This window comes from Somniosus microcephalus, chromosome 26 (assembly GCF_052327205.1).
Source record: "Somniosus microcephalus isolate GS21.2 chromosome 26, FLI_Smic_1.0, whole genome shotgun sequence".
NCBI lineage: Eukaryota > Metazoa > Chordata > Chondrichthyes > Squaliformes > Somniosidae > Somniosus > Somniosus microcephalus.
Window position 1 is genome coordinate 53,824,027 of NC_141012.1, and position 20,310 is coordinate 53,844,336.

A 20,310-nucleotide genomic window follows, 5' to 3' on the forward strand; every position below is an offset into this window, starting at 1 on the left:
GTTATGCTAAACCTTTATAAATCACTGGTTAGGCCCCAGCTGGAGTATTGTGTTTAATTCTGGGCACCTCATTTTAGGAAGGATGTCAAGGCCATGGAGAGGGTGCAGAGGAGATTTATTAGAATGTCTTGCAGCCTTGGCACCAATCAGTTATGTGGAGAGACTGGAGAAGCTGGGATTGAGCTCCTTGGAGCAGAGAAGGTTAAAGGGAAATTTAAGAGTTGTTCAAAATCATGAATGGTTTTGATGGAGTAAATAAGGAGAAACTGTTTCCAGTGACAGGAGGCTCAGTAACCAGAGGACACAGATTTAAGATAATTGGCAAAAGAACCAGAGGCGACATGAGAATTTTTTTTATGCAGCGTGTTATGATCTGGAATTCACTGCCTGAAAGGGAGGTGGAAGCAGATTCAATAGTAATTTTCAAAATGGAATTGAATAAATATTTGGAAGGGGAAAATGTGCAGGGCTATGGAGAAAGGGCAGGGGTGTGGGACTAATTGGATAGCTCTTTCAAAGAGCCGGCACAGGCACAATGGGCCAAACGGCCTATGCTGAATCATTTTATGATTCTATGATGATGCTGAAGCTCCATCTCCCTCAGGATCCCTCTAGTCCCCCATGCTAACCTTAACATTAAAATTAGAGCTATACCATTCAGCGGTGATGTCAGGAAGCACTTCTTCACAAAAAGGGTAGTGGAAATCTGGACTCTCTCTCCCCATAAAGCTGCCGAGGCTGAGGGTCAACTGAAAATTTCAAAGATGAGATTGATAGATTTTTGTTCAGCAAGGGTATTCGGGATACGGAACCAAACCGGGTAGGTGGAGTTAAGATAGAGACCAACCATAATTGAAGAGCGGAACAGGCTCGAGGGGCTGAATACTCCTGTTCGTATTTGCGTAATGCTGACACGGCAGCTAAGGAGGAGTAACTTTAAAATGGAACTGGAAACACTAACTGTTCTATCGGTTCTCTTCCCCTCTCAGGTGATTGACGAGAGCTTTGATGTGAAAGAAATGATTTTCAATGCAGAACGAGTCAGTGGAGGAGAGGATGACATGGTATGAACAGCACCTCCCAATGGGAAAGTTGGGTGTGAGATCTGATTTAGATAAAGCTTTCACTTGCGATTCTTCAATTACTCATTTTTTCTCACTGAATTCTACAGATGTGTGTTTGGGAATATCTTGTGCTTTAAGAAGTAATGATGTCCGTACTAAAACCCTAAAACAGCGCACACTCTTGTCACAAAGCATATACAGAAAACTTTGGTTTATCTCGATCCACCGGCAAAAATCAGGAGCCGTTTCGTTAGGTTTTTTTTCTTCTCGTTTTTTTTTCACCAGTCAGGCTCTGCAAGGTCTTGCTGAAGCTGTTGCTAAGCTACAGAGACGCTTGCAAGGTACGGCCAACTGTTTAGAAGCTGTTGACGGTTTGTTGCCAGATACGGAGCTAGTTTCAACATTAGCGCTGGTTTGTCTGGCAGTTTTGATGGGACGGCAACAGCTCGGTCCCGTCGGTGCCGGATATCACAAAGTTTCCTGTGGTTCTGTGCAAAAGGAATCGGTTGTAACATTGGATAAATTATTGGGGGCAAAGTCCTGATTCTGTTCATCCGACTAGCCCTTTTCTCAGAATTTTAACTGAATTTGCTTCTGCTCCCACTTATCTTTTTAATTTTTAAAAGTTTGTACTAACTTATATTTCCTCCAGCATATGGCTAAAAGCACTACGTTTATTTTAGCAAATATTCAGTAGAGTTTGGAGGAGACTGCTCCTATAATAGATGACTGCCTTGTGCTAAATGTTTGTTTCTCCAGGACACTGGGACTCCACGAGACAACTTCAGCTTAAGTAGCAGTGCGCTTATTGGCCTGTTGGTGATCGCAGTTGCCGTAGCCACGGTAATTGTCATCAGCTTGGTGATGCTACGCAAGAGGCAGTATGGTACCATCAGCCACGGCATTGTAGAGGTGAGCATGATAGATGAGCCTTCAATGTGTCTGTATCTGTCGGTTTACAGTACTGTTATGAATATGCAGTGGAGAAAGAGAATATGGTTTGATCTTATGTGCCACCCTCAATTTGTCACTTCCATTTGCTGCCACCATTAGTGACAGACGTGTAACCCTAGTGTTACACAGCTCATAATGTTCTTCCCAGACTCCATACAAGCTTTGGAAACTACATGTACAGTAGCTGTCCAAGAAGGCATTAGTAGGAAAAATTTGCATCTAGCCGGTATTATAGCTCACTGAGTCCTAGGGGAGATTCAGCGCTCCCACCTCCCAGCAAAAAGAAGCACAGGTTGGACATGGGCCTTACAGCACCGTGCGACTGTTCTCCGAGCTCCACACTGCCTGATCGGGGTATTATCAGATTCAATTGAGCTGTTTTTCCGCCTGACACCCACTCTGAGAATGCTCTGAATTAATACTGCATGTTTCCATCTTTGGATATTATTTATACTTCATTTTTGGTGTTTTGCAGTCATTGAGGTGAGAGATATCGGAACATTCTACCACACTGGCACCCACTGGAGAATGGAACCTTCTCCCACACTGGCACCCACTGGAGAATGGAACCTTCTCCCACACTGGCACCCACTGGGGAATGGAACCTTCTCCCACACTGGCACCCACTGGAGAATGGAACATTCTCCCACACTGGCACCCACTGGAGAATGGAACCTTCTCCCACACTGGCACCCACTGGGGAATGGAACATTCTCCCACACTGGCACCCACTGGGGGGGAATGGAACATTCTCCCACACTGGCACCCACTGGGGGGGAATGGAACATTCTCCCACACTGGCACCCACTGGGGAATGGAACCTTCTTCCACACTGGCACCCACTGGGGGAGAATGGAACCTTCTTCCACACTGGCACCCACTGGGGAATGGAACCTTCTCCCACACTGGCACCCACTGGAGAATGGAACCTTCTCCCACACTGGCATCCACTGGGGAATGGAACATTCTCCCACACTGGCACCCACTGGGGAATGTAACATTCTCCCACACTGGCACCCACTGGGGAATGGAACCTTCTCCCACACTGGCACCCACTGGAGAATGTAACATTCTCCCACACTGGCACCCACTGGGGAATGGAACCTTCTCCCACACTGGCACCCACTGGGGAATGGAACCTTCTCCCACACTGGCACCCACTGGGGAATGGAACATTCTCCCACACTGGCACCCACTGGGGAATGGAACATTCTCCCACACTGGCACCCACTGGAGAATGGAACCTTCTCCCACACTGGCACCCACTGGGGAATGGAACCTTCTCCCACACTGGCACCCACTGGGGAATGGAACATTCTCCCACACTGGCACCCACTGGGGAATGGAACCTTCTCCCACACTGGCACCCACTGGGGAATGGAACCTTCTCCCACACTGGCACCCACTGGGGAATGGAACCTTCTCCCACACTGGCACCCACTGGGGAATGGAACCTTCTCCCACACTGGCACCCACTGGGGAATGGAACCTTCTCCCACACTGGCACCCACTGGGGAATGGAACCTTCTCCCACACTGGCACCCACTGGGGAATGGAACATTCTCCCACACTGGCACCCACTGGGGAATGGAACCTTCTCCCACACTGGCACTCACTGGGGAATGGAACCTTCTCCCACACTGGCACCCACTGGGGAATGGAACCTTCTCCCACACTGGCACCCACTGGGGAATGGAACCTTCTCCCACACTGGCACCCACTGGGGAATGGAACCTTCTCCCACACTGGCACCCACTTGCAGCATTAAGCACTTCCAGGTCAATAATTGCATAATCAGAAGCAAAATGAAGATCTGTAGCAATATTGTCGTAACTAGTTTAAGAAGCGCTCCCACACTGAAACACTGAATTCTTCCATGTCACAAACCAGCCATTCTTTTGCTTCTCTGAGCAAGATTTTGAATTTGTTCTGATTTCTGGCCAGCATAGAGCTCTAAAGCTGCGTCATTGCAGCTGAGGATGAGACTATGCTCATATAGGTCTGTTACAGTCATCTTAAGAGACTTTCACCACATCAGTCCCTGTTAGCTTGAGTATGCATCTGGAGTACCAGAAATAAAGGAACAGAGTGTAACCCAGTACACCGCCCAGTCCCAGAGTGTGAAAGGACAGTGTCTGACTCACTATCCCGCCCAGTCCCAGAGTGTGAAAGGAGTGTCTGATCCACTGTCCCGCCCAGTCCCAGAGTAAAAGGACAGTGTCTGACTCACTATCCCGCCCAGTCCCAGAGTGTGAAAGGACAGTGTCTGATCCACTGTCCCGCCCAGTCCCAGAGTGTGAAAGGACAGTGTCTGACTCACTGTCCCGCCCAGTCCCAGAGTGTGAAAGGACAGTGTCTGATCCACCACACCACTCTGTGTAAGGTAAATGTCGTTTTTAATCCACGCATATATCTAGTTTGTAGTTTGATGTTTTAGTTCAGTAACCTTCAGTACTGGATTTATCCTGTTGAGATTTAGTGTTAATTTATATGAGGTGGCCGAGCGAACGTGAATGTGGGGGATGTTTTACTCTCTTTTTACAAATAGAGACAACTGAGGAGAGATCCCACAAACCGACCCTGGGACTGCTGGGAGCATAAAAAGATTTGGAGAAATCTGAAATACAAACCAGTAACAGTGGAAATAAGTTGCATTGAAAAAGGTTAACACATTGGGTAGAACTTCTTCATAATCTTCAGCAATTAGACTGAGGTTTTTGAAAAAACAAAACGTTTAAATAGAGGCGGGAGGGTAGGGGATGGGTTGATTTTTTGTGTATGCATTTGGGTTCATTTAAGACAAGATGGACGAGCTCTATATCACATGCTATGCTGAACTGGATCTGTCACAGATAAGGCCATCTCTGAACGCTGCCTTGTATCCCTCTCCACTCACCTCCCCATCACAACTCCAATTCCTGATGTGTCCACCCTTGGGGGGATGTGGGGGGGGGGGAAACTCTTCCCAAAGTCACTTATAATGGCACTTTCAAATTCCCAACTGTCTAGCCTTTAGCCCTCCATTCGCCACGATATTTCTGCAACTACCGATGTGCTCAACCACACCATCACCTCCACCTTTGATGCCCTTGTCCCCAGAAAAAACGCTCACTCACTCTCACCCTGGTCGTTCCCCATGGTAGGGCAGCCATCTCCGCTGCCTTATGTCTGAGGGACGCAGTCTTGAATGTTTATGGTGGACAACTGGTATAGTCATTTATCGCTAGATCTGACTGGACCACATAAAGCATAATTGGGTCCTGCTCTCCTCTGCCAAAATGCAAAGATAACCCTTGGCCTTCTCATCTCCACTGCAAACTGTCGTCTTAAAACCCTTTCCCCTGCCTCCTCCACCCTCACCTCCAACAAGAAGCATGAGGAGCTCACGACTTCTTTGTCACTAAGCTTGAGACCATCTGTTCATCTGCCTGTGCTGCTTCCCTCCCTCCCCCTAGCCCTCCGGGCCAAACTTCCCCCAAGGTTCCCCTTTGCCCTAGCTTTGAACTCTTATCTTTCTCTAGTCTCTCTCCTGTCTCCTCATATGCCCTCTCTGAGCTCATGTTGTCCATGAGACCCACTTCCTGCTCGCTCGACCCCATTCCCACTAAACTGCTGACCACCCAACTTCCCTTCCTGGCTCGCATGTTAGCTGATATTGTTAACGGTTCTCTCTCCTTAGGTACTGTTCCCCTCCCCTGCACATCTGCCGTCATCACCCCCTCAAAAAACACAACCTTGACCAACGTTCCCCCTAAGTTGCGTGGCTGCGCAGTGCTCTGCCGGTCTTTTTCAATGCTAAATTTCGCGCATGCGTGAAACTGTAAAAGGGCTGCGCACCCAAAAAAAAATTACAGGGAACATTGCCCTTGGCCCCTGGGTCCTTGCAGATTATTGCCCCATCTCTAACCTCCGTTTCCTTTCCCAAGTCTTTGAACGTGTTGTTACTTCTCAATCAGTACCTATCTTTCCCGCATCTTCATGTTTGAAGCCCTCTAATCAGGTTTTTGCCCTTGCCACAACAGTAAAACAGCCCTGATCAAAGTCACAAATTACATCCTATGTGACCGTGACCATGGTAAACTATCCCTTCCCATCCTTCTTGACTTGTCTGCAGCCTTTGACACAGTTGACCACACCATTCTCCTCCAACACCTCTCCTCTCTTGTCCTGCTGGATGGGACTTCCCTCTCCTGGTTCCATTCCTAACTATCCAGTCATAGCCAGAGAATCTCCTGCAATGGTTTCTCTTCCCACTCCTGCACCATTACTGCTGAAATCCCCCAAAGATCTATCCTTGGCCCCCTCACATTTATCATCTTCATGCTGCCTCTCAGTGACATCATCCAAGAAAACGGGGTCAGTTTCATCATGCCTCTGTTTTGCCATGCTACTTGTCTGACATCCAGTATTGGATGAGCAGAAATTATCTCCAATTAAATATTGGAAAGGCGGAAGGCCTTGTTTTCGGTGTTCGCCACAAAACTCTGTTCCCTTGCCTCCGACTCCAGTCCCCTCCCTGCCCACTATCTGAGGCTGAACCAGACTGTTTGCAAGCTCAGCGTCCTATTTGACCCTGAGCTGAGCTTCTGACCCCATATCCTCTGCATCGCCAAGACTGCCTACTTCCAACTCCATAATATCACCCATCTCTGCCCCTGCATCAGCTCTTCTGCTGCTGAAGCCCTCATCCATGCTTTTGTTCCCTCCCGACTTGACTATCGCAATGCTCTACTGGACGGCCTCCCATCTACCACCCTCCATTCATTCAGCTCATCCAAAATGTTGCTGGCCGTGTCCTAACTGGCACCAATTCCCATTCACCCGTCACCCCTGTGCTCGCTGCCCCGTGTCCTAACTCACACCCAGTCCCATTCACCCATCACCCCTGTGCTCGCTGCCCCGTGTCCTAACTCACACCCAGTCCCATTCACCCATCACCCCCTGTGCTCGCTGCCCCGTGTCCTAACTCACACCCAGTCCCATTCACCCATCACCCCCTGTGCTCGCTGCCCCGTGTCCTAACTGGCACCAATTCCCACTCACCCGTCACCCCTGTGCTCGCTGACCTACATTGACTCCCAGTCTGGCAACTCCTCGAATTTAAAATTCTCATCCTTGTGTTCAAATCCCTCCATGGCCTCGCCCCCCCCTTCCCTATATCTGTAATCATCTCAACCCTGCAAGATCTGTGTTCCTCCAATTCTGGCCTCTCGCAAATCCCGATTTTAATCGCTCAACCATTGGTGGCTATACCTTCAGCTGCCTAGGCCCTAAAGTTTAGGGAATTCCCTCCCTAAACTTCTCTTCCCCTCAATCTCTCTCTCCATAAGCCATTCCTTTAAACCTAGCTCTTTGATCAAGCTTTTGTTCACCTGTCCTAACATCTTATGTGGCTCACTCCTGTGAAGCACCTTGGGGCATTTTATGACGTTAAAGGCGCTCTATAAATGCAAGTTGTTGTTGATAATGATAAAATTGATTTTATTCATGTCCACACTCAGTTTAACAGAGGAGTTTCTTGAACTATTTTGGATCTCATTTATTTTGTTAGAAAGAGTTGTACCTTTTAATTTATTTTTATTTCCCCTGACAATCCTTTTACTGTTAATATGCCTAGATTCCTTTTTATGTTAGCTGCCAATCTATTTTCAGACTATCTCTTTGCCTTCTTATTTCCTTTTTCACTTCTCTGTACTTTTTATATTCAGCCTGATTCTCCCTTCTATACGTTGATAAAATGTTTTAGGGTTCAATTTAATGTTGCCTGCTAATCACAGAATCACAGAAACCCCACAGTGCAGATAGAGGCCATTTCGGCCCATCGAGCCTGCACCGACACATATCCCACCCGATCCCCGTAACCCCTACACCAACACATATCCCACCCTATCCCCGTAACCCCACGTATTTAATCCCCCCTAACACTAAGGGTCAATTTATCATAGCCAATCAACCTAACCCGCACATCTTTGGACTGTGGGAGGAAACCGGAGCACCCGGAGAAAACCCACGCAAACACGGGGAGAATGTGCAAACTCCACACAGACAGTCGCCCGAGGCCGGATTCGAACCCGGGTCCCTGGTGCTGTGAGGTCTTTTCTCATAACCTCTCTTTGCCTCACATATTAACTTTCAGTACCCTCCTGTACTTTCCATAATCTTCCTGGTTATTAACTGAATCTTGCTCCTGACATTTGTCATAAGCCTCCTTTTTCTGTTTTATTTTAACTTTTATTTCCTTTGTCATCCAGGGCGCATTAGCTTTTGATGCTCTACCTTTTCCCTTCAAAGGAACTTGCCCAGTTTGCACCTGAACTGTTTCTTCCCAGAATGCCCTCCATTGCTCTGTTCTTGTTTTACCCTGCAATCACCGTTTCCAATCTACTTGTGCTTAAATCACTGAAATGAGCTCTTCCCCAGTTGATCATTTTTACCTTCGATATTTTCTGGTCTCTTTCCATAATTACTTTAAACCGAATTACTGAATGTTGTGGTCAGTGTTATCTAGATGATCACCTACTGTAACACACTCCACTTGACGTAATTAATTTCCCAGAACCAGATCTAACACTGCTTCCTTCCTTGTTGGACTGGGGACATATTGATTGAGAAAGTTTCCCTTATCAATAAAATTCCTCTCCTTCCCTACCCTAAGCACTGTTTTCCCCAGTCTATATTAGGGTAATTAAAGTCTCCTAATATTACTACTCTATTTTTGTTACAAGCCTTTGAAATTGGCTCATCTATCTCCTTCTCACTGGAACTCTATATAAAAAAAGCTCCCAGCAATTTAACAGTCCTCCTCTGTTCCTTAACTTGAGCCAAATAGATTGAGTCCTAGAACCATCTAGTATATCATTACAACGGTGACTACACTTCAAAAAAGTACTTCATTGGCTGTAAAGCACTTGGAGATGTCTGGTGGTCGTGAAAGGCGCTATAGAAATGCAAGTCTTACTTTCTTTTATTTAGAACTGTAACATCATCCTTAATCAAAACTGCAATGCCCCCTCTTTTTCCTCTTTAATCATTCCTGAATACTTGGTAACCGGGAATATTCAGAACCCATTCCTGGCCTTGTTTGAGCCATGTCTGATTCGATAAGGTGCCACACAAGAGGTTATTTCACAAAATTAGGGCTCATGGGATTTTGGGTAATTTAGCACGGATTGAGGATTGGTTAACGGACAGAAAACAGAGAGTAGGAATAAATAGGTAATTTTCAGGTTGACACTACAGTTGGGGTACTGCAAGGATCAGGGCTTAGGCCTCTGCGATTTACAATCTATATTAATGACTTAGATGTGGAGGCCGAGTGTAATGTATCCAAGTTTGCAAACGATACAAAGCTAGGTGGCAAAGTAAGCTGAGGAGGATGCAAAGAGGCTGGAAAGGGATATAGACAGGTTAACTGAGTGGGGAAGAACATGGCAGATGGAATATAACGTGGAGAAGTGTGAAGCTATCTATTTTGGTAGGAAAAATAAACCATTATAATTTTTATTGGGAGACTGGGAAATGTTGGTATTCTGAGGGACCTGGGTGTCTTTGTACACGAATCACAAAGTTAACCTGCAGGTACAGCAAGCAATTGGAAAAGCAAATGGTATGTTAGCCTTTATTACAAAGGGATTGCATATACAAGTGGTGAGACCACACCTGGAGTACTGTCCACAGTTTTGGTCTCCTTACCTAAGGAAGGATATACTTGCCTTAGTGGGAGTGCAACAAAGGTTCGCTGGACTGGTTCCTGGGGTGAGGAGGGATTGAGTAAACTAGGCCTATATTCCCTAGCGTTTAGAAGAATGAGAGTGAATTGGCAAAAGAACCAGAGGCAAGATTGGTATTTATTTTTGTAAACTAGTAGACTTGCACATTTAAAATTCATGTTTCAGACCTTGATTTCTCAGCAATAGTCCAAATTCATCGTCTGCTCTTCGCAGCATTCTATATTCTCTGTACTTAAATGTCTTGCACCTATCGTACTTTGGCATTAAATCTGATGAATTTATTAGGTTGATCCCAGCTTAATAAAACTCCCAAAAGTTTGGGAAGTTCTGGTCCCAACCATGAGTCTACACTACGCAAAGTGGATGAATGGTAGATGAGGCAAAGAATATTAATCAAAGTGAATTGCAAGCATCTTTTTTCCCTCTACGCATTAGAGAAGTGGGTTGCAATTCACATTTCAGGTTTATATGATGCCTAAATAGGCTTGCCTTTAAACTATTTTGCTTAATTCGGTCCAAATTGTCGTAACTGTTACTGAGACCAAACCAACCAACCACTGATTGCCAGTCATCAAAGATGAAGCTGGGTGCACAGCTGCATTACCGAACACTGCTTAATGACATCGACAATAAAACAGTGAATTCCTTTACAAGGTTAAGTATTGAGTATACAAAGTACCTCGGTATATGTTACTACTTGATATCTAAATCACTACAGGTGCAAACATGGTTTAAGTGTACCACAGTGTCGTGGAAATAACTGAATGTTGCTTTATGACAGTTATGTTCAATGTTACAGCTTAGTAATGTTGCATTTTCAGTGCATTGCTGGTAGATTTCCACTTTTGAATACTCCGACTATCCCTCTGTGATAAGCACAGACGTACAAGCTTGTCCTCTCCAGGAGCGACACTGGCAGCATTGGGCCGTTTGCCTCCCTTTGGGAAGCTCAGATTCACCTTTATGGACCAGCTTCCAGCCAGTTGTTGTCCATAGACATTGTCTTCTTTCTTTACCCTTAGCTTGTCTTAGCTTAACCCTACATGCACGTTCTATCTGTGTTTGTTGTTATACTGTTGCTCTTTTTCTGTGCTCAGGCTTGAACTGTTAAATTATAAATTGTATCAAAACAGTTATTTTTCTCCTGTCAAATTAAATGTTTAACTTTCCAATATTTACGCTTTCCCAGCATTTTAAGGTCTCTGCATTTTCTTTTAATCTAATAATCTTCCCAAAACCTCCTTCAAAAATGTTTTTAAAACATTTTCCCACCATCTAATTTGGGTGTACAAGGCATAAACTTATCATAGAATGGTTACAGCACAGAAGGAGGCCATTCGGCCTGTCAAGCCCATGCCGGCTCTCTGCAAGAGCACTTCAGCTAGTCCCACTCCCCCACCATTTCCCCACAGCCCTGCAAATTTTTTTCCTTCAGGTACTTATCCAATTCCCTTTTGAAAGCTGGGTACGGTAGCATAGTGGTAATGTTACTGGACTAGTAATCCAGAGGCCTGGACTAATCTGGGGACGTGAGTTCAAATCCTACCATGGCAGCTGGGGAATTTAAATTCAATAAATAATTCTGGAATAAAAAGCTAATGAAACTATCAGGTTGTTGTAAAAACCCATCTGGTTCACTAATGTCCTTTAGGGAAGGAAATCTGCCATCCTTACCTGGTCTGGCCTATATGTGACTCCAGACCCACAGCAATTTACGCAGTTGACTCTTAACTGCCCTCTGAAATGGTCTAGCAAGCCACTCAGTTGTAATGAACTGCAGTGGTTCAAGAAGGCAGCTCACCACCACCTTCTCGAGGGCAATTAGGGACAGGCAATAAATGCTGGCCTGCCAGCGACGACCCACATCCTGTGAACAAATTTTTGAAAAAGCCACGATTGAAGCTGCCTCCACCACCCTCTCGGGCAGTGCATTCCAGATCATAATCACTCGCGTAAAAGTTTTTCCTCATGTCGCCTTTGGTTTTTCTGCCAATCACCTTAAATCTTTGTCCTCTGGTTCTCGACCCTTCCGCCAATGGGAACAGTTTCTCTCTCTCTACTCTGTCTAAACCACCCATGATTTTGAACACCTCTCAAATCTGCTCTCAACCGTCTCTGCTCTAAGGAGAACCCCAGCTTCTCCAGTCTATCCACGTAACTGAAGTCCCTCATCCCTGGAACCATTCTTGTAAATCTTTACTTCACCCTCTCTAAGGCCTTCACATCCTTCCTAAAATACGGTGCCCATAATTGTACACAATACTCCAGTTGGGGTCAGGCCAGTGTTTTATAAAGGTTCTTCATAACTTCCTTGCTTTTGTACTCTGTGCCTCTATTTATGAACCCCAGGATCCCATATGCTTGTTTAACCGCTTTCTCAACCTGCCCTGCCACCTTCAATGATTTGTGCACATATACCCCCAGGTCTCTCTGTTCCTGCACCCACTTTAGGATTATACCCTTTAGTTTATATTGCCTCCCCTCGTTCTTCCTACCAAAATGTATCACTTCGCACTTTGCTGTGTTAAATTTCAGCTGCTACGTGTCTGCCCATTTCACCAGCCTGTTTCTGACCTCCTTGAAGTCTATCACTCTCCTCCTCACTGTTCACTATACTTCCAAGCTTTGTGTCATCTGCAATTCATTGATATATATCAAGAAAAGCAGTGGTCCGAGTACCGATCCCTGGGGAACACCACTGTATACCTTCCTCCAGATCGATGATCAACCGTTCACCACTACTGTGTTCTGTCACTTAGCCAATTTCGTATCCATGCTGCCACTGTCCCTTTTATTCCATGGGCTTCAACTTTGCTGGCAAGCCTATTATATGGCACTTTATCAAATGCCTTTTGGAAGTACATGTACACCACATCAGCCGCATTGCCCTCCTCAACCCTCTGTTACCTCATCAAAAAGCCCAATCACATTAGTTAAACATGATTTGCCTTTAACAAATCCGTGCTGGCTTTCCTTAATTAATCCACACTTGTCCAAGTGACTGTTAATTTTGTCCCTGATTATCGTTTCTAAAAGCTTCCCCACTACCGAGGTTAAACTGACCGGCCTGTAGTTGCTGGGTTTATCCTTGCACCCTTTTTTGAACAAGGGTGTAACATTTGCAATTCTCCAGTCCTCTGGTACCACCCCTGTATCTGAGGAGGATTGGAAGATTATGGCCAGTACCTCTGCAATTTCCACCTTTACTTCACTTAGCATCCAAGGATGCAGCCCATCCGGTCCTGGTAACTTAACTACCTTAAGTACAACCAGCCTTTCTACTACCTCCTTTTTTATCAATTTTTATCCCATCCAGTATCTCAACTACCACCTCTTTCACTATGACTTTGGCAGCATCTTCCTTGGTAAAGACAGATGCAAAGTACTAATTTAGTACCTCTGCCTCCGTGCGCAGGTCTCCTTTTTGGTCCCGAATCGGCCCCACCCCTCCTCTTGCTTCCCGTTTACTATTTATATGCCTACAGAAGACTTCTGGATTCCTTTTTACGTTAGCAGCCAATCTATTCTCATACTCTCTCTTTGTCCCTCATTTCCTTTTTCACTTCCCCTCTGAACTTTCTATATTCAGCCTGGTTCTCACTTGTATTCTCAACCTGACATCTGTCATACACCCCCTTTTTCTGCTTCACCTTACTCTCTCTATCTCTTTAGTCATCCAGGAAACTCTGACTTTGGTTGCCCTACCATTCCCCCTCGTGGGAATGTACCTCGACTGTACCCGAACCATCTCTTTAAAGGCAGCCCATTGTTCAACTACAGTTTTGCCTGCCAATCTTTGATTCCAATTTACTCTGGCCAGATCCATTCTCAACCCACTGAAATTGGCCTTCCTCCAATTAACTGTTTTTACTCTAGATTGCTCCTTGTCCTTTTGCATAGCTAATCTCAAACTTATGATACTATGATCACTGTTCCCTAAATGTTCCCCTGCTGACACTTGCTCCACTTGAACCACCTCATTCCCCAGAACCAGATCCAGCAATGCTTGCTGTCTCATTGGGCCGAAAACATACTGATCACGAAAGTTCTCCAGAACACACTTCAGAAATTCTTGCCCCTCTCTGCCCTTTACACTCTTCCTATCCCAGTCTATATTCGGATAGTTGAAGTCCCCCATTATCACTACTCTATCGTTCTTGCACCTCTCTAATTTCCCTGCAAATTTGCTGCATAAAATGGCACCTCTATTTTTTCTTAACTCTAACCAAATAGATTCTGTCATTGACCCCTCCAGGACATCCTCTCTCTCTAGCACTAATATTCTCAATCAGTACTGCCACCCCACCTCCTTTCTTTCCTGAACACTTTATATCCAGGAATATTTAGTACCCAATCCTGCCCTTTTGTGAGTCAGGCCTCCCTTATCGCCACAACATCATATTCCCATGTGGCTATTTGTGCCTGCAGCTCACTTACCTTGTTCACTACGCTTTGTGCGTTTACACACATGCACTGTAAATCTATCTTAGACCTTCTTGTATTCTCTTCGTCTGACCCGACGTAATACCGTGCTATTTCTTACTCTAGTGCTATCTGTCTCTCCCAACCCTTTGTGCATCTTGTTTCTCCTTTCTAATGCTACATCCTGGTGCCCATCCCTCTGCCAAATTAGTGCAAACCCTCCCCGACAGCACTAGCAAACCCTCCCGTGAGGATATTGGTCCTGGCTCTGGTGAGGTGCAACCCGTCCGGCCTGTACAGGTCCCACCTCCCCCAGAACTGGTCCCAATGCCTCAGGAATCTAAAGGCCTCCCTCCTGCACCATCTCTCCAGCCACGCATTCATTTGCTCTCTCCTGCTATTTTGATACTCACTAGCTCGTGGCACCGGGAGTAATCCTTTGAGGTAACAACAGAAGACGCTGGAAAAACTCAGCAGGCCAGGCAACATCAGTGGAGAGAGAAATAGAGTCAAAGTTTCAGGTCGAAACCCTTCGTCAGAACTGAGAAAAAAAGGCAGGAAATTAAACAGATTAAAAGGCAGTTTGGGGGCTGGGAAATGGGGGTGGGGATGAAAGAAGAGACATTGAGATATTCAAGGTGAGACGCAATGGTAACAGGACAGGTAAAGAAACAGACAATGGCTCTGGATGAAGTGTGAAATGCGCTGGCAGAGTGAGAGAGAGCTGCCATGTGGGAGAGAGAAAAAAAAAAGAAAAGGCACAAACCAAAAGTGTGGATAACAAAAATATGAAAATGTAATAGGGGCCGAGGTTATGATCTGAAATTGTTGAACTCGATATTGAGTCCGGAAGGCTGCAAAGTGCCTAATCGGAAGATGAGGTGCTGTTCCTCGAGCTTACGTTGAGCTTCCGTGGAACAATGCAAGAGGCCGCAGACGGTGAGATCTGAGTGGGAATGGAGCGGTGAATTAAAATGACAGGCGACCGGAAGCTCCGGGTCACCCTTACGGACTGAACGGAGGTGTTCCGCAAAGCGGTCACTCAATCTGCGTTTGGTCTCCCCAGTGTAGAGGAGACCACATAGTGAGCAGCGAATACAGTATACTAGATTGCAAGAAGTACAATTAAATCGCTGTTTCACCTGGAAGGGGTGTTTGGGGCCCTGGACAGTGGGAAGGGGGGAGGTATATCGGCAGGTGTTGCATCTCCTGCGCTTGCACGGGAAGGTGTCGGGGAAGGGGTGCTGGGGGTGATAGAGGAGTGGACTGGGGTATCTCGGAGGGAGCGGTCCCTATGGAATGCTGAGAGGGGAGGGGAAGATGCGTTTGGAGATGGCAGAGGATGATCTGTTGAATGTGGAAGCTGGTGGGGTGAAAGGTCAGGACAAGGGGAACCCTATCGTGGTTCTGGGAGGGAGGGGCAGGGGTGAGGGCAGAAGTGCAGGAGATAGAACGGACCCGGTCGAGGGCCGTGTCAACCACAGTAGAGGGGAATCCTCGGTTGAGGGAAAAGGAAGACATGTCTGAAGCACTGGTGTGGAAGGTGGCATCGTCGGAGCAGATGCAGCGGAGACGGAGAAACTGGGAGAATGGAATAGAGTCCTTACAGGAGGCGGGGTGGGAGGAAGTGTAGTCCAGGTAGCTGTGGGAGTCAGTGGGCTTGCAGTGAATGTTGGTCAATAACCTATCCCCAGAGATGGAGACGGAGAAGTCGAGGAAGGGAAGGGAAGAGTCAGAGATGGACCATGTGAAGGTGAGGGAAGGGTGCAACTTGGAGGCAAAGTGAATGAAATTGTCTAGTTCAGGGCGAGAGCAGGAAACGGCACCGATACAGTCATCAATGTACCGGAAAAAGAGGTGAGGGAGGGGACCCGAGTAGGACTGGAACAAAGAGTGTTCCACATATCCCACGAAAAGGCAGGCATAGCTAGACCCATGCGGGTACCCATAGCAACACCTTTAATTTGGAGGAAATGAGTGGAGTCAAAGGAGAAGTTGTTCAATGTGAGAACAAGTTCAGCCAGGCGGAGGAGGGTGGTGGTGGATGGGGACTGGTTGGGCCTCCGTTCAAGGAAGAAGCGGAGCGCCGTCAGGCCAGCCTGGTGGGGGATGGAGGTGTAGAGGGAGTGTACGTCCATAGTGAAAAGGAGGCGGTTGGGGCCAGGAAACTGGAAACTGGCGGAGGGCGTCAGAAGAGTCACGGATGTAGGTGGGAAGAGACTGGACAAGGGGAGAAAAGATAGAGTCGAGATAGGAAGAGATAAGTTCCGTGGGGCAAGAACAGGCTGAAACGATGAGGTCCTGCTTTTTAATCTCTTTCCTATCCCTAAAATCTGCCTGCAGGACCTCATCCCTCTTTCTACCTATGTCGTTGAAACCGATATGGACCACAACCTCTGACTGTTCACCCTCCCCCTCAGAATGTTCTGCAGCCGCTCAGTGACATCCTTAACCCTGGCACGAGGGAGCCAGCATACCATCCTGGAATCACGTCTGCGGCCGCAGAAACTCCTGTCTGTTCCCCTAACTATTGAATCTCCTATTGCTTTCGCGATCTTCCTCCATCCCCCTTGTGCAGCTGAGCCACTCATGGTGCCGTGGACTTGGCTCTGGCTGTACTCCCCAGAGGAACCATCGCTCTCACCGCTTAGCGAGTGAGATGCACTCGGAGCTCCTGCACTGCTTGGTCCTCCTTGCCTATCTGGTGGTCACCCATTTCCCTCTGCCTGTACACTCTTACACTGCGGGGTGACCACCTCTTGAAATGTGCTATCCACTTAGCTCTCGGCCTCACTGATGCTCCGCAGTGACACCAGCTGCTGCTCAAGCTTCGAAGTCCGGAGCTTGAGCTCCTCCAGCTGACGACACTTCCTGCACATGTGGTTGTCCAGAACAATGTGATCGGGAGTTCCCACATGGCACAAGATGTGCATTCCATGGGACTGAGGTGCCTTGCCACACCTCTATTTAATCGACTATTAACTAACAACAGAAATAACGTCAAGACGTAAAAAAAATTCACCAGCTACTCGCCAATCAGCTCCTTCCCTTGTGCTGATGAAACGTTCGTTTTTTTACCTCGCTCCCTGACGCTTGCCCTCCCTGTGGGCTCCGGGCTCTTGGGGCTACCTTTATTTCTGGTCGCTCCTATTAACTTAAGTCTTTGGGTTCTTTGGCATCACTCCTCCTTTTCAGTTAGATATCTCAACCGCCCATTTCCTGCTCTCTCCAAATTCTTCCACTCTGTTTGCGATCCACTCCGATTGCGTTCACCCCGCTCTGCCTCCAAGCTCTGTGCTCAAGCTCGCCTTCAATTTGAAAAAGTAAATCCCAGTTTAGGATATTTGTCATTAGTGACCAACTAAGGTGATTAATTCTGTCACAGATCCATTTTATGGCATCATTCAATTGGACAGATACATGTGAGGAGCTATAATGGTTAAATAATTAATTTGACAAGTACAAGCTTCTCATTAGGTGTAAAACTCTCTCAATTTTTCCCAGGGGCTAAATCAAAACAAAGAAGCACTTTGATCTGGTATCCGTTTCACGGTCCTTCCCGTTCTTTTCTTTCATTGAGCATGACCCATTCATTGGTGAGTTGGCTTGTAACCTTGACAAGTCTCTGTTCATCTTGCACCAGTTCTTTCATTCGGATCCCAAGTTAATAAAGTCCCCTAAATTGATGGTGCCAGTATGTGAGAGTGTTTTGTTAGCTCTGCCAGAATTCCTGCATTAACTCTGGGTTTTCCCAGAATTCAGTGTTTTTCTTTAGAAGGGCCTTTTTCCCTACAGTTCAGTAAAACAAAACTCTTTGGTTTTACAGGTTGACCCCATGTTGACCCCAGAGGAGCGCCACCTGAACAAGATGCAAAACCATGGGTATGAAAACCCAACCTACAAGTATCTGGAGCAGATGCAAATCTAACACCAGATGCTAAATTGGGCCAAACATGGCACATTCAGCCAATCTTCCAACTACTGATCTGTAACATTAGAGGTGTCCATTTCACATACACAATTCAGAGTGTAAAACACTTACTACTGTAGATTGTAAGATTCCCATTCTTTTAAATGGGCTTGAAATGTAATACACAATATATATGATGTATAATCTTAAGAAAATCTATTATCTGATGAGAACTATGATATAGTTGTTTCCTTTTTAAAATTATTTTAAATCAGTTTTATTTTGTGTGTCACAAAGATCTATAAATAGAGGCTGTAGATTTCTACCTAATGGAGCACCGTGTATGAAGGGGATTTGTACTGATTTATCTCATGGAACCTGCAGGATTTTCTGCTGTAAATGACATTTAAATGGTTAACACTGTGATCGGCAGCTGAAACCGGAAGGTGATGATTCCATTTCTCATTGTGAGTCTGTGTGTTCGTAAATTCACGTCGCAGTCTTGGCATTTACTGAGGTTCTGGAAACCTGTGGCTCGTTTCCCCTGCACATTCCTTATTTGTCCTGTCAGACTATGCACATTTTTCAGTTGTATTACTGTGGTAGCTTTAATCTGCAGGGCTACTGAGCGCAAACTCATCAATAAACACTACTTCCAGAAACGTGTGTGTCCCTTTATCGTTGTATCTTCTCACCTCAGACCTTGACTGGGCCTGTTGCAGCTGTTCTGGAGGACAGACCTGTACAATCGCTTGGCTTGATGATGATAGGAGATTCACTTCCCAACTGTGGAGAGGGGGCCCGGACTGGGCTGGGATAAGATACAGCTCTGATATGTTGTCATTCTTAGTCATATTGTGATTTCAGGGAATTCCATTGCAGCAAGGATTGAGCACTGCAATGTGCATTGGGGAAGGACAGATGCACAGTAAAGGTGACCATCCTGGGAAACGAGTCTTTTTTACAAGTTTGCCGTGAGCGTTGATCAACACCGGAGCACCATGTATGAATTGTGAGGAAAGAGAAGCCGCTGGGTGTGATGGTGCAGTTACAGAGCCCTATGGTGTTGGGGTGGAGTCAGTTTCTGATTCAGCCGCAGTCTGGATTTACTGTGAGTGCAAACTAAGCAGAAGTTCTTAAACAAGGAGCACAGATGGACAAAGTCTGCGAGTGTGTTGAGTAATTTTCTTTCCAGTGTGAGCTGTGGGAAGTACTCGGAGTGTTAAGTGCAGACTGATCACTGCGGGAAGTGCGGTTTGAGTTGAGTGGCGACTGATCACTGCGAAGTGCTCTGTGCGTTCAGTGCTGAAGGACATGAACCCACTGCACGCGTTGTCACTGCTGCTGCTTTGGTTTCTGTGCCAGTTATTATTGAAGCTAATTTACCCAATTCACAGAGCACAGCGATGAAGCTGCTTTGTAAAATAAAGTAGATCAGCATAAACGATTTGGCTTTAGCTAAAGTGTCATAATTCTGGACTATATGATGGATAATGTGGCGAAGGCTATGGGCCCTGACAACATCCTGGCTGTCGTGCTGCAGACTTGTGCTCCAGAACTAGCCGCACCTCCATCCAAGCTGTTCCAGTACAGCTACAACACTGGCATCTATCCGACAATGTGGAAAACTGCCCAGGTATGTCTTGTCCACAAAAAGGAGGACAAATCCAATCCGGCCAATTACCGCCACATCAGTCTACTCTCAATCATCAGCAAAGTGATGGAAGGTGTCGTCGACACTGCTATCGAGCAATGCTTGCTTACCAATAACCTGCACACTGATGCCTAGTTTGGGTTCCGTCAAGACCACTCGGCTCCAGACCTCATTACAGCCTTGGTTCAAACATGGACAGAGGAGCTGAATTCCAGAGATGAGGTGAAAGTGACTGCCCTTGACATCAAGGCAGCATTTGACTAAATGTGGCATGAAGAAGCCCTAATAAAACTGAAGTCAATGGGAATCGGGGGGGTGGGGGGAGGGGAGGGGGTAAGAAACACGCCACTGGCTGGAGTCATACCTAGCACAAAGGAAGATGGTTGTGGTGATTGAAGGTCAGCCATCACAGCCCCAGGACATTGCTGCAGGACTTCCTCATGGCAGTGTCCTAGGCCCAACCATTTTCAGCTGCTTCATCAATGACCTTCCCTCCAACATTAGGTCAGAAATGGGAATATTTGCTGATGACTGCCGAGTGTTCGCCATTCATAACTCCTCAGATAATGAAGCAGT

The 20,310-nt window shown here is 46.4% G+C and overlaps 1 protein-coding gene across 3 annotated transcripts in view; it reads left to right on the forward strand.

The window, feature by feature from the left end:
* aplp2 (amyloid beta (A4) precursor-like protein 2) overlaps positions 1-18,742 on the forward strand; it is a 220,011-nt gene extending 201,269 nt beyond the window's left edge. For all 3 annotated transcript variants that reach the window (XM_085968197.1, XM_085968198.1, XM_085968199.1), the window contains 3 exons: positions 990-1,064; positions 1,824-1,976; positions 17,997-18,742. In XM_085968197.1, the coding sequence (XP_085824323.1) occupies positions 990-1,064; positions 1,824-1,976; positions 17,997-18,098 (330 nt within the window). In that variant the 3' untranslated portion in view covers positions 18,099-18,742. The remainder of the gene's footprint in view (positions 1-989; positions 1,065-1,823; positions 1,977-17,996) is intronic.
* The last annotated feature ends 1,568 nt before the right edge of the window (positions 18,743-20,310 follow it).